Below are 12,641 nucleotides of genomic sequence, written 5' to 3'. Positions count from 1 at the left end.
TTGGCCACCTGATGCGAAGAACTGACTCATTGGAAAAGGCCCTGATGCTGGGAGGGATTGGGGGCAGGAGGAGAAGGGGACGACAGAGGATGAGATGGCTGGATGGCATCACTGACTCGATGGACATGAGTTTGAGTGAGCTCTGGGAGTTGGTGATGGACAGGGAAGCCTGGAGTGTTGCGATTCATGGGGTCGCAAAGAGTCAGACACGACTGAGCAACTGAACTGAATTGAAAATACTTACTATTTAAAATATATATTGTTTCTATATTTAGAACTATAGTTACAATTCTATAAAGTGGTTCTGTAATAGATACATAAAAGATATATAAACATATAATATCATATACTATAAAATATGGGGTTTCCCTGGTGGCACTGGTGGTAAAGAACCTGCCTGCCAATGCAGGGGATGAAAAGATATGGGTTCAGTCCCTGGATTGGGAAGGTCCCCTACAGTAGGAAGGGGCAACCCACTTCAGTATTCTACCTGGGAAACTCCATGGACAGAGGAGCCTGGCAGGTTACAGTCCATGGGATCACGAAGTCAGAGATGACTGAGCTACTAGCACAGCACTATATAATGTAAAACAAATATATAAATATATAAAACAAAAATATGTTATATATATTAATGATTATGGAGTCTTCTACAATTTGTTGAGAATAATTTTAAAAAATTCATCTTGCAGGATAATTACCTCAAGTATATGCTTTTTTGGAAGCAAGCTAAATATTCATTGACAGAGGAATGGATAAAGAAGAAGAGGTACAACATATACACCGAAATATTACTCAGCCATTAAAAAGAATGAAATAATGCCACTTGTAGCAACATGGATGAGAGTGTCAAACTGAGTAAGTCAGACAGAGAAGGAAAAATATCATATGATATCCCTTATATGGGGAATTTAAAAAGAAATGAAACAAATGAACTTACTCACAAACAGAAAGAAACTCATCGACAAAGCAAAGGAACTTATAGTGACTGGAGTGGAAGGGATAGTTAGGGAGTTTGGGATGGTCATAAACATATAGTTCAGTTAACTTGCTCAGGCATGTCTGACTCTTTGCGACCCCATGGACTGCAGCACACCAGGCTTCCCTGTCCACCATCAACTCCCAGAGCTTACTCAAACTCATGTCCATTGAGTCGGTGATGCCATCCAACCATCTCATCCTCTGTTGTCCCCTTCTGCTCCCGCCTTCAATCTTTCCCAGCATTAGTGTCTTTTCAAATGAGGCAGTTCTTCATATCAGGTGGCCAAAGTACTGGAGTTTCAGCTTCAGCATTAGTCCTTCCAATTATTTCCTTTAGGATGGACTAGTTCCTAAAGGACTGATTTCCTTTAGGATGGACTGGTTGGATCTCCTTGCTGTCCAAGGGACTCTCAAGAGTCTTCTCCAGAAACACAGTTCAAAAGCATCAATTCTTTGGCGCTCAGCTTTCTTTATAGTCCAATTCTCACATCCATACATGACTACTGGAAAAACAATAGCTTTGATTAGATAGGCCTTTGTTGGCAAAGTAATGTCTCTGCTTTTTAATATGCTGTCTAGGTTGTTCATAGCTTTTCTTCGGAGGAACAAGAGTCTTTCATGGCTGCAGTCACCATCTACAGTGATTTTGGAGCACCCAAAAATAAAGTCTGTCACTGTTTCCCCATCTATTTGCCATGAAGTGATGGGACCAGATGCCATGATCTTAGATTTCTGAATGTTGAGTTTTAAGCCAACTTTTTCACTCTCCTTTTTCACTTTCATCAAGAAGCTCTTTAGTTCTTCTTTGCTTTCTGCTATAACGGTGGTGCTACCTGTGAATCTGAGGTTATTGAGATTTCTCCCGGCAGTCTTGATTCCAGCTTGTGCTTCATCCAGCCCAGCATTTCACATGGTGTACTCTGCATATAAGTTAAATAAGCAGGGTGACAATATACAGCCTTGACATACCCCTTTCCCGATTTGGAACCAGTCTGTTCCATGTCCAATTCTAATGGTTGCTTCCTGACCTGCACACAGATTTCTCAGGAGGAAGGTCAGGTGGTCTGGTATTCAATTTTCCACAGTTTATTGTGATCCACACAGTTAAGGCTTTGGCATAGTCAATAAAGCAGAAGCAGATGCTTTTCTGGAACTCTAGGTTTTTTGATGAGCCATCGGATGTTGGCAATTTGATCTCTGGTTCCTGGGCCTTTTCTAATTCCAGCTTGACCATCTGGAAGTTCATGGCTCATGTACTATTGAAGTCTGACTTGGAGAATTTTGAGCATTACTTTACTAGCGTGTGAGATGAGTGCAACTGTGTTAGTCTGAGCATTCTTTGGCATTCCCTTTCTTTTGGATTGGAATGAAAACTGACCTTTTCCAGTCTGGTGGCCACTGCTGAGTTTTCCAAATTTGCTGGCATAATGAATGCAGCACTTTCACAGCATCATCTTTTAGGACTTGAAATAGCTCAACTGGAATTCCGTTACCTCCACTAGCTTTGTTTGTAGTGATGCTTCCTAAGGGCCACTTGACTTTGCATTCCACGATGTCTGGCTCTAGGTGAGTGATCACACCATCGTGATTATCTGGGTCATGAAGATCTTTTTGTACAGTTCTTCTGTGTATTCTTGCTACCTCTTCTTAATATCTTCTGCTTGTGTTAGGTCCATAGCATTTCTGTCCTTTATTGTGCCCATCTTTGCATGAAATATTCTCTTGGTATCTCTAATTTTCTTGAAGAGATCTCTAGTTTTCCCCATTCTATTGTTTTCCTCCATTTCTTCGCATTGATTACTGAGGAAGGCTTTCTTATCTCTCCTTGCTATTCTTTGGAATTCTGCATTCAAATAGGTATATCTTTGCTTTTCTCCTTTGCTTTTCGCTTCTCTTCTTTTCACAGCTATTTGTAAGGCCTCCTTAGACAGCCATTTTGCCTTTTTGCATTTCTTTTTCTTGGTGATGGTCTTGATCCCTGCCTCCTCTACAATGTCAAGAATCTCCATCCATAGTTCTTCATGTACATACTGCTATATTTAAAATGGATAGCCAACAAGGATCTACTGTATAGCACATGGAACTCTGTTCAATGCTATGTGGCAGCCTGGATGGGAGGGGGATTTAGGGGACAATGGATCTATGTATGCATAAGGGTAAGTCCCTTCGCTGCTCACCTGAAACTACCACAACGTTGTTAATTGGCTCTACCTCAATATAAAATATAACATTAAAAATAGTATATGCTGTTAAAATCTTTCAATTTTTCCTGGTTTCCACAACACTATATACACATAGTGTTGTACCTAAATTTAGAAAATGAACAATGTCATCTAAATTTTTAAAAGATCATTCCTTTTGAGTTCAGTTTCTTCTTTCTTGTAGCCATGTAATGTTCCTAGGGTTCAGTCTTGCATCCCCTTCTTTTCCCTACTATATTCTCATCCCAGGTGATCTTACCACTTTCATAGCTTTAAAAATCCTATACATGCTGGTGACTGGTGACTCTCACATTTATTTCTCCAGTCCAGCCTTTCTTCTGACCTTAGGCTAGTATAAGCAATTTCCCAATAATATTTCCACTAGGTGCTTCACAGGAAAATTACATACAATTTTTCTAAAGTTAAGTTTTATTTTTCAAAAGCTGACCTTACTTAACTGTCCCCATCTCACTAAATGAACCTATCGTGGTCTCCTTTCATTTCTTTGAGTAGGCAGCTCTTTGTCTCAGCCTAGAATGCTCTCTCCTTAGGTCGTTAAGACAGTTGACTCTTAGTTGTCTTTCAAATCTCTACTTAAATCTTACCACAAAGACGGACCACTCTTTCCTCTCCCAGTTTCCTCTATGAGGGTAGGGATCATTTTGTTTCATTCATTCGTATCTACTATGAACCTAGCAAAACGCCTGACACATAGCTGATCCTCAGAAATCTTTGCTGAATAAATAAATGATACTATGTTCGTGTTCTTTAGAACATTTACCATAATTTGTAAGTACATAATTAAACTTTACAAACTATTCAATTACTCTCAACATGGTTCCAGTAAGGCTATGTCTCACATCCCCACTCAACATACAGTGTGGGTTCTCAAGCAGAATTTGTTGAAGAAAGGAAAGGAGGGGAAGAAGGAATAGAAGTGGAGATACAATTAAGGGAGAGAACAGAGCCTAGAGGAGAATGCTGTACAGTGATACTCTGGGACTATGGTGAACATTCAAACACAAGCTCTAATTACTCAATTAATCACTCAGTTGTTTTGCCCACATAAATGTAAACGTCTATACCTAGATGAGCCAGTATTTCATTGGTAATACAAATGTTTGATATTATTTAGATATAGCTGCAACTATCATTCTATTCTATTACTGTAGCCAATTTGGATAGACGTATATTTCTTTAATATGCATAATATTTAAAAGCTGCTGTGCTATTTAGTCAGACCGGAGTGTTGGGAAGCCTTGACCATGTGATGCATGTGCAATCAACTTATCTGGTTTATATTTATCTGCAGTAATATTATAGCATAATGGTTGTTATTTCACAACTAGTCTTTTTTATACTAAGGGCTGAGCCAAAAGGAAAGGCTATAATATGGCTGAAATCTGCCAATGTCACTTCACATAGGACAGAACTGAACAGGTGTTTGTAGGGTGTAAATGCTCATTTTAAAAAATGAAATTATAATAGTAGATTGCAATAAGAAGAAAAATTCTTTGAAGAGAACAGATTAAAAATATTTATTTAGTACAAATAAAGGTCACAGTCTATCTACTAAGAATTCCAAGACTAAGACTGAGAAATAAGAAAATTCTTTATGTATACAAAAAAGCATATTATTAAAAAAAAATTTAAGGAGTGAATCTTTAAATACCTCCTGAGAAATTTCCTCCTAGAAGGATTCTTAATTATACCTAACTTATTAGCTCATCTAGAATATAAATAGCATTATGTACTTTTTTTTTTATTAACAAAAGGTTTTGATTAAAAAAAACCCTCCACAGATAGTGTCTCTACATAGCTGACTCATATTTTATTATTGTGGTGGGTGCACAGAGAGGGACTACACTAGTTTTATACAGGAAATACTACAGAGATTTGAGATCTAGGTCACATAACAGGGCACTGCTACGACAAGATCATAAAAGCTCAGTGTTTTGTTAACTTCCACTCAAATCAGTAAGCCATGTTTAGACAAAAGCTGACTAAATAGAAAAGAGCATGCTTGCTGGCCTGTGCACCCCCTAGACAGGCTCGCATTCATGGTTTCCTGAATGCGGTATGATGGTAAACACAGCCTCTATGCTGCCACCCAGGCACAGTGGCCGTTGGAAACAATAAAATACCACAAAATACATTGACAATGAAATATGTAAATTATACTCTCAAATGCAAATATTCCAAAGTAATGTTTTGACTACATTTATCAGGTCTTTGGGAAACAGTAATATATCCTTTAAGGATTTAAAAAATATGTTTATAAATGTGTATGTTTCAGTAAGGGCTTCCCTTGTGGCTCAGCTGGTAAAGAATCCACCTATAGTGCGAGAGAGCTGGGTTCGATCCCTGGGTCAGGAAGATCCCCTGGAGAAGGGAATGGTTGGCTACTCACTCCAGTGTTCTTGCCTGGGAAGTCTCACAAACAGAGGAGCCTGGTGGGCTACAGTCCATGGGGTCACAAAGAGTTGAACACAATTGAGTGACTAACATACACACATAACAAAACACACAAAAGAACTAGGAAACTGACACCTATGCTGGATTAAGAACATCGAAGCTTTTTGTTATTCAGATCTCTAGAAGTCATATTACAAATTGATATATTTTTCTTATTTTTGGATTAGAAAAAAGAACTAGATGATTTAAGAACTATGTTTAATATATTGCATTTATATTTTTAAAAAGCACCAATCTGTTTCCTAAGGAAGTCTTTGAAGGCTGATTTACTGCAAGATACTTAGAAAAACCTGCAGCAGCCTGTTTCCTTAAGTTAGTCAATCCACCATCATCTCAAGCAACAAAACAATAGCATTTTGTTGTTTATAAAAACTTTACAACCCATAGCATAGTAACGTATTTCACAGAACCTTGTCAGTAACCTTATCAATAAAGACAGATCCACTTTTGGATAACAATGTACCTTACATTACTAGAACAGAGTAAATATGTTTTCAGAAAAGAGTAAGGTTGATAAAAACCTTGCTCACAAAGAAAGAATATTATAGATACTTCAACTATTTTCTTCTGAGTCAGGAGAGTAATTGAAAGGGGGCCAAAATACTCAAAATCAAGGTTGGCTCTGGGAAACATGACCATAATTGTCACACCAAAATGACCCATTGAGTTTGACTGGGAGAACTAGGGGCTTAGTTTTGTTTTCAATCATGAAGTCATGAAAGAGGTGTTACACCTATTATATCCATGTTCTTCTGCCTCAATGTTATTTGACCAATTATTTTAATCAAAAGGCTAACGACCATTTTTCTTAACCTCCCCTTTCTTTAAAGATACCTTGAAATAAATTCAAATATTTTCCTGAAGTAAACAAAAGAAGAAATTGTTTTCCCTTGAAGTCTCTATTACTTAAATAGGTAAAATAGACATTTAACCTAGTCTTAGAAACATTTCTGTCACAATAGTCTGCATATAACACAACTGTGATGTGCTGCCCTAAGGGACATATTACTGTTGACGGCCCATTCAGTCATTTGATTATCACTGTATGGTAAACGGCTTCAGGATAACTCTGATACAATCAAATGCTTTAATTAGTTTATTATCCTTTTTTATTTCAGAGCAGAGTCAGGCCATATTTGACTTTAACATGGGGGTGCAGTGCAGTGCGACTTTAAGGCCATTGTAGACAAGTAAAATCTTCAACTGGGTTCCTCAGATTCTCATATTAGCTCAGTATCCAGGAGAGGTGGCTCCCAAAACTATTTGCACCTTAAAACCAAGGACAAAAGTACAGAACATCAGAAAATGATAACTAAAATAATGAAAGTGATGAAAAGTCTTGCAATGAGTGCCAGTGGAGGGGGAAAATACAACAAGTAAGTTTAGAAAGAAAGGCGGAAAGAGTATGGGATCAACTCTGTTTTATATGCCAGGTATTAGGACAAATTGGCTTATAAAAGAATTATTTGTTCCTGTACTTTATAGGTGAAGAGACTGAGGTGCAGATTGGTTATGAAACTCATCAAGATCATGTTGCTGATAAGAGGCAGAGATGGGATTTGAACCCAAGTAATCTGATTCTCAAGCTCCTGCTTTTAGCTACTATATTCCTCCTCTCATTATATAAGAAATAACACAAAGGCGTTAGATAGAAGTTTTAAAAAGCTGAATAAAAGACTGAAAGTGAAAATGTAAACAATGATGGTGTCTTGGTGGTGGATTATGAGCAATTTCTCCTACTTATTCATTCTTTTCAGATCTTTTCAAAATAACAAAAATAAAAGTTTAACACATTTTTATGTCAGCAGACAATAACATAAAAATATTGCTGTGCTAACTAACATTTTCCGTTTGATCTTAGCACTTGGTAATGTAAAACACTGCACATGCTAAACTGACACTTTGCTGACAGCTAACAGAGCACACTGCATCCGTCACTAGATAGTCACAGAAACCTGGGCACAGGTGGGAATGTGTTTAAATTAAGCAAATTCTACCATGTGTTGCAGGATCAGTATAGATTCATTTCAATTTCCTATACCTTTATCCCTTAATCCAACACCTTTAAAACTACAGAGTTACATAATTGATATTTACCAAATGACCAAGAGGTCCTTAGAGATGCTGAAATGCCTTATGAATCACAGAGGAAAGATTAAACTGACATTCAAGACAGTGTTGGTGTAAAATGTATTCCTGCCCTCACCAATCTACTGAGGCTTCTCTCTTAAAGGTCACAAATGCTTACCATCACAGCCAATCTATTTTTCACATGCTGCCCTCCTGTTATCAGCATTTAGAATGGTTTAACACTCCCTTTTTGAAACTCTCTTCTCCAGGAGCTTTCTTTAAGTCCTGCCTGACTGCCCCCATCTGGACCTTCTCCTGAGCTTGTCACGGGAGGGCTTTTCCTTCTTCTCCTGTTACATACTTTCACTGCAACCTTAGGGCTTCAACAATCAGGAAAACAATCAATTATTCCTTACATAGCATCTCCAATCGTGACCTGTTCTCCCACCTCCCTCTCGATGCCTACCAGCATTTCTAACGTCTTATGCAGAACTGGTCTTAGTTCTTTCCCAACCTGTCTTTCCTTCTGAGTTCCTTCTGACATTTAATGGCTCTACCAACCTCCAATAATACAGTTGTGAAAATTCATGTTATTTTTACTTTACTTCCTTGTTTCTCTCTTCAACTGTTGTTTAGTTCCACATAGGGTACCTCTATGATTCTATTCATTTACTTATTTACTTAACACATATTGAATAACTGCTGTAGTAGATTCAGGGGCTACAGTGGTGAACAACACAAGAGAGGACCCTACCTTCCTGCAGTGTGTGTGCTGAGGCGCAGACACAATTTCAGATGGCAAAGCAGTGCTACTGAAAAAACATGGGAAGAGACCAATCATCATGAATGATTCGTAGTGATGATGGGGGCTAGCATTTTAGTAGTGGCCAGGAAAAGCCTCTTTCAAAAGAAGACATTAGAGCACAGACCTGAACAAAATGAAGGAGTAAGTCTTGTGAAGATCTAAACGGAAAGGGTTCTCGGCAGTTGGGAAAGCAAGTGCGAAGGCACTGGCGTAGAAATGAGCTTGGCATGTCTGAAGAACTATAAAAAGACCAATGCGACTCAGGTAACATAAGCAGGAGAAAAGGCAGGGCCAGAGATGAAGGGTCTTATAAGCCATGGTAAGGTGTTTGGATCTTATTCTAAGTGTGATGGGAAATGATTGGAGAGTTCTGACTTGGAGAGTGATATGGCATGGTTTATGTGTTAAAGACCAGGAGAGAACAGACTGCAGAGGAAAAATAATATATTGCTTATCAAATTTTAAAAAATTAACCATGTTCTTAGGCAATACACATGCCCCTGAGCATTTATCAATTCATCTTTTTTTTTAAAAAGGTTTCAATTTAACAGATATGTAATTTCCTAATTTATAAATAATGACATTATGAATTGAAATACTTTCACTTCTTTAGATTAAAAATTACCATGCTTCTGAAATGCACAGTAAAAGCAATGAAGTATATATATTTTGTTCATTTTATACTTACATGTTGCACAAATGAAACCAAAACCTTGGAGTATCTGTCATCAGTAATGTCCAACAAAACAATTAGGAATTAATTAATGAGCGTATGTATAAAGGATTCACAAATTCTTAGTAATGAGGTACAATGTACCAGGCATTCAATGTACAAAACAGGAATGAAAAATGTTAAAATTATGTTTCCACTAGAAGTCTACAAAGAGGGAAGCTGACAATAAAGTGAATAAAAGATAAAGGCATTCCAATTATTGTCAGGTTATAAAAGGCTTGTACTTTTATGTGATGTGAAGATAGAAAATGGAGACACAACAAATGAGTCCATTATGTCAGTATCATTTGGAATCAGACAATTAAGCTTTTGGCATTTATCAACACTGAAGAGGACTCATATTAAATTAAACATGTCAATTATACCTCAATAAAAAAAAACATAACTCTGTAGACTTAGAAGGAAAAAAGAATTATAGAATTACTGGTATTCATGTTAGGCTTTATAGATTCCTTTTATGAACAAAGAGCAATTCACTCATCTCTGGACTCTCAGTGCTCATTTGCTTTCCTGTACTGAAATGAGTGTCATGATCGCCTTTTCATTCCCAAAAATCTAGGAAGGAAAAGGACCACAGTAAGGAGGGATAATGACTTTTCTTCTTTCTCACTGGATTTATAGGTGAGGTAACTTACAAGGAACATTCATCAGTCACTGAGCATCAGCTATGTGTCAAGCACTGTGATCGGTACTGGGAACGTGACATGTGCATGAGATGTCGCCCCAGGAGGAGAGAGAGCTGTTTCTCTTGGGAAGATGCATGACACCACCTCTAATGTAGCAGCTCTGTGCTTTTGGAGGCTCCTGTCTTCATTACAGTTGTAAAGGGGCATCCTTCAGTTCCCCTCAAACTTCCTTCAATTAGATAGAAAAGAGTTAAAGAAATAGGGGAGACAGAAAAGAGTCACCCCATGAGGAGTCCAAAAGTTGATTCAAAACTCTACAAATGTAACTGGTATCTCTTACTTTAATAGAAGGAAATATTTTTATTCCAGAGAAGATTCCAGCATTGCTGCTTTGACAGTCATTTTCTCAACTAGGAAGGTAGAAGCAAATGGCACTAGTATATGATATTAATTTTCTCTTGCTGTTAAACAAACTACTGCATACTTGGCAACTTAAGAATAATATATATACTTTTAATCTCACACTTTCTGTGGGTAGAGAATCTGAGTGAGGCTTAGCTGAGTCACTTAGGTTCTGGTAAGACTGTGGTCTCATCTGAGGCTTAACTGGGAAGACTCTGGTATTATTAACAGAATTCAGTTCCTTGTGGTTATAGGATTGAACCCAGGTCAGTAGGTGCCCAATATGCTACTGGAGAAGAGTGGAGAAATAACCCCAGAAAGAATGAAGAGATGGAATAAAGGTGAAAACAACTCTCAGTTGTAGATGTCACTTGTATTGGAAGTAAAGACTGATGCTGTAAAGAACAATATTGCATAGGATGGAATGTTAGGTCCATGAATCAAGGTAAATTGGAAGTGGTCAAACAGGAGATGGCAAGAGTGAACATCGCCATTTTAGGAATCAGTGAACTAAGATGGACTGGAATGGGTGAATTTAACTCAGATGACCATTATACCTACTACTGTGGGCAAGAATCCCTAAGAAGAAATGGAGTAGCCCTCATAGTCAACAAGAGTCCAAAATGCAGTAATTGGGGGCAATCTCAAAAATGACAGAAACGACCTCTGTTCATTGCCAAGGCAAATCATTCAATATCACAGTAATCAAAGTCTGTGCCCCAAGCACTAATGCCAAAGAAGCTGAAGTTGAATGGTTCTATGAAGACCTACAAGACCTTCTAAAACTAACACCAAAAAAAAGATGTCCTTTTCATCATAGGTGACTAGAACGCAAAAGCAGAAAGTCAAGAGATACCTGGAGCAACAGGTAAGTTTGGCCTTGGAGTACAAAATGAAGCAGGGCAAAGGCTAATAGAGTTTTGCCAAGAGAACACACTGGTCATAGCAAACCCTCTCTTCCAACAACATAAGACATGACTCTAGATATGGACATCACCAGATGGTCAGCACCAAAATCAGATTGATAGTATTCTTTGCAGCCGAAGATGGAGAAGCTGTACACAGTCAGCAAAAACATGACCAAGAGCTGACTGTGGCTCAGATCATGAACTCCTTATTGCCAAATTCAGACTTAAATTGACGAAAGTAGGGAAAACCACTAGACTTTACAGGTATGACCTAAATCATATCCCTTAGGATTATACAGTGGAAGTGAGAAATAGATTCAACGGATTAGGTCTGATAGACAGAGTGCCTGAAGAACTATGGATGGAGGTTCATGACACTGTACAGGAGGCAGGGGTCAAGACCCATCCCCAAGAAAAAGAAATGCAAAAGTGTCTAAGGAGGCCTTACAAATAGCAGAGAAAAGAAGAGAAGCTAAAGGCAAAGGAGAAAAGGAAAGATACACCCATCTGAATGCAGAGTTCCAAAGAATAGCAAGGAGAGATAAGAAAGCCTTCCTCAGTGATAATGCAAAGAAATAGAGGAAAACAACAGAATGGGAAAGACTAGAGATCTCTTCAAGAAAATTAGTAATACCAAGGGAACATTTCATGCAAAGATGGGCTCAATAAAGGACAGAAATGGTATAGACCTAACAGAAGCAGAAGACATTCAGAAGAGGTCGCAAGAATACACAGAACTACACAAAAAATATGTTAATGACCCAGATAACCATGATGATGTAATCACTCACCTAGAGTTAGACATCCTAGAGTGCGAAGTCAGGTGTTCCTTAGGAAGCATCACTACGAACAAAACTAGTGGAGGTGATGGAATTCCAGCTGAGCTATTTCAAGTCCTAAAAGATGACGCTGTGAAAGTCCTAAAACATGATGCACCCAATATGCCAGTAAATTTGGAAAACTCAGCAGTGGCCACAGGATTGGAAAAGGTCAGTTTTCATGCCAATCCCAAAGAAAGGGAATGCCAAAGAATGCTCAAAATACTGCACAACAGTACTCATTTCACACACTAGCAAAGCAATGCTCAAAATTTTCCAAGTGAGGCTTCAACGGTACATGAACAAAGAACTTTCAGATGTTTAAGCTGGATTTAGAAAAGGCACAGTTACCAGAGATCAAATTTCCAACATACATTGGATCATAGAAAAAGCAAGAGTTCCACAACAGCATCGACTTTTGCTTTATTGACTATACCAAAGCCTTTGACCGTGTGGATCACAACAAACTGTGGAAAATTCTTCCAAGAGATGGGAATATCAGACCATCTGACCTGCCTCCTGAGAAATCTGTATGCAGGTCAAGAAGCAACAGTTAGAATGGGACATGGAACAATGGACTGGTTCCAAATTTAGAAAGAGTACGTCAAGGCTGTATACTGTC

At 38.2% G+C, this 12,641-nt stretch overlaps 1 protein-coding gene across 9 annotated transcripts in view; it reads right to left on the bottom strand.

The window, feature by feature from the left end:
* Positions 1–12,641, bottom strand: part of STXBP4 (syntaxin binding protein 4) — a 206,025-nt gene that overhangs the window by 45,885 nt on the left and 147,499 nt on the right. The window contains exon 17 of one of the 9 annotated variants that reach the window (XM_043902713.1): positions 6,222–6,926. The exons of the other annotated variants lie outside the window; for them this stretch is intronic. Coding sequence (XP_043758648.1) covers positions 6,883–6,926 — 44 coding nt within the window. The 3' untranslated portion in view covers positions 6,222–6,882. Of the gene's footprint in view, positions 1–6,221; positions 6,927–12,641 lie in introns of those variants that run through there. 9 annotated transcript variants of the gene reach the window in all.

This window comes from Cervus elaphus, chromosome 5, assembly GCF_910594005.1.
Source record: "Cervus elaphus chromosome 5, mCerEla1.1, whole genome shotgun sequence".
Taxonomy (NCBI): domain Eukaryota; kingdom Metazoa; phylum Chordata; class Mammalia; order Artiodactyla; family Cervidae; genus Cervus; species Cervus elaphus.
Note: the sequence above shows the minus strand (reverse complement) of the source record. Positions and strands in the feature narration are given on the sequence as shown.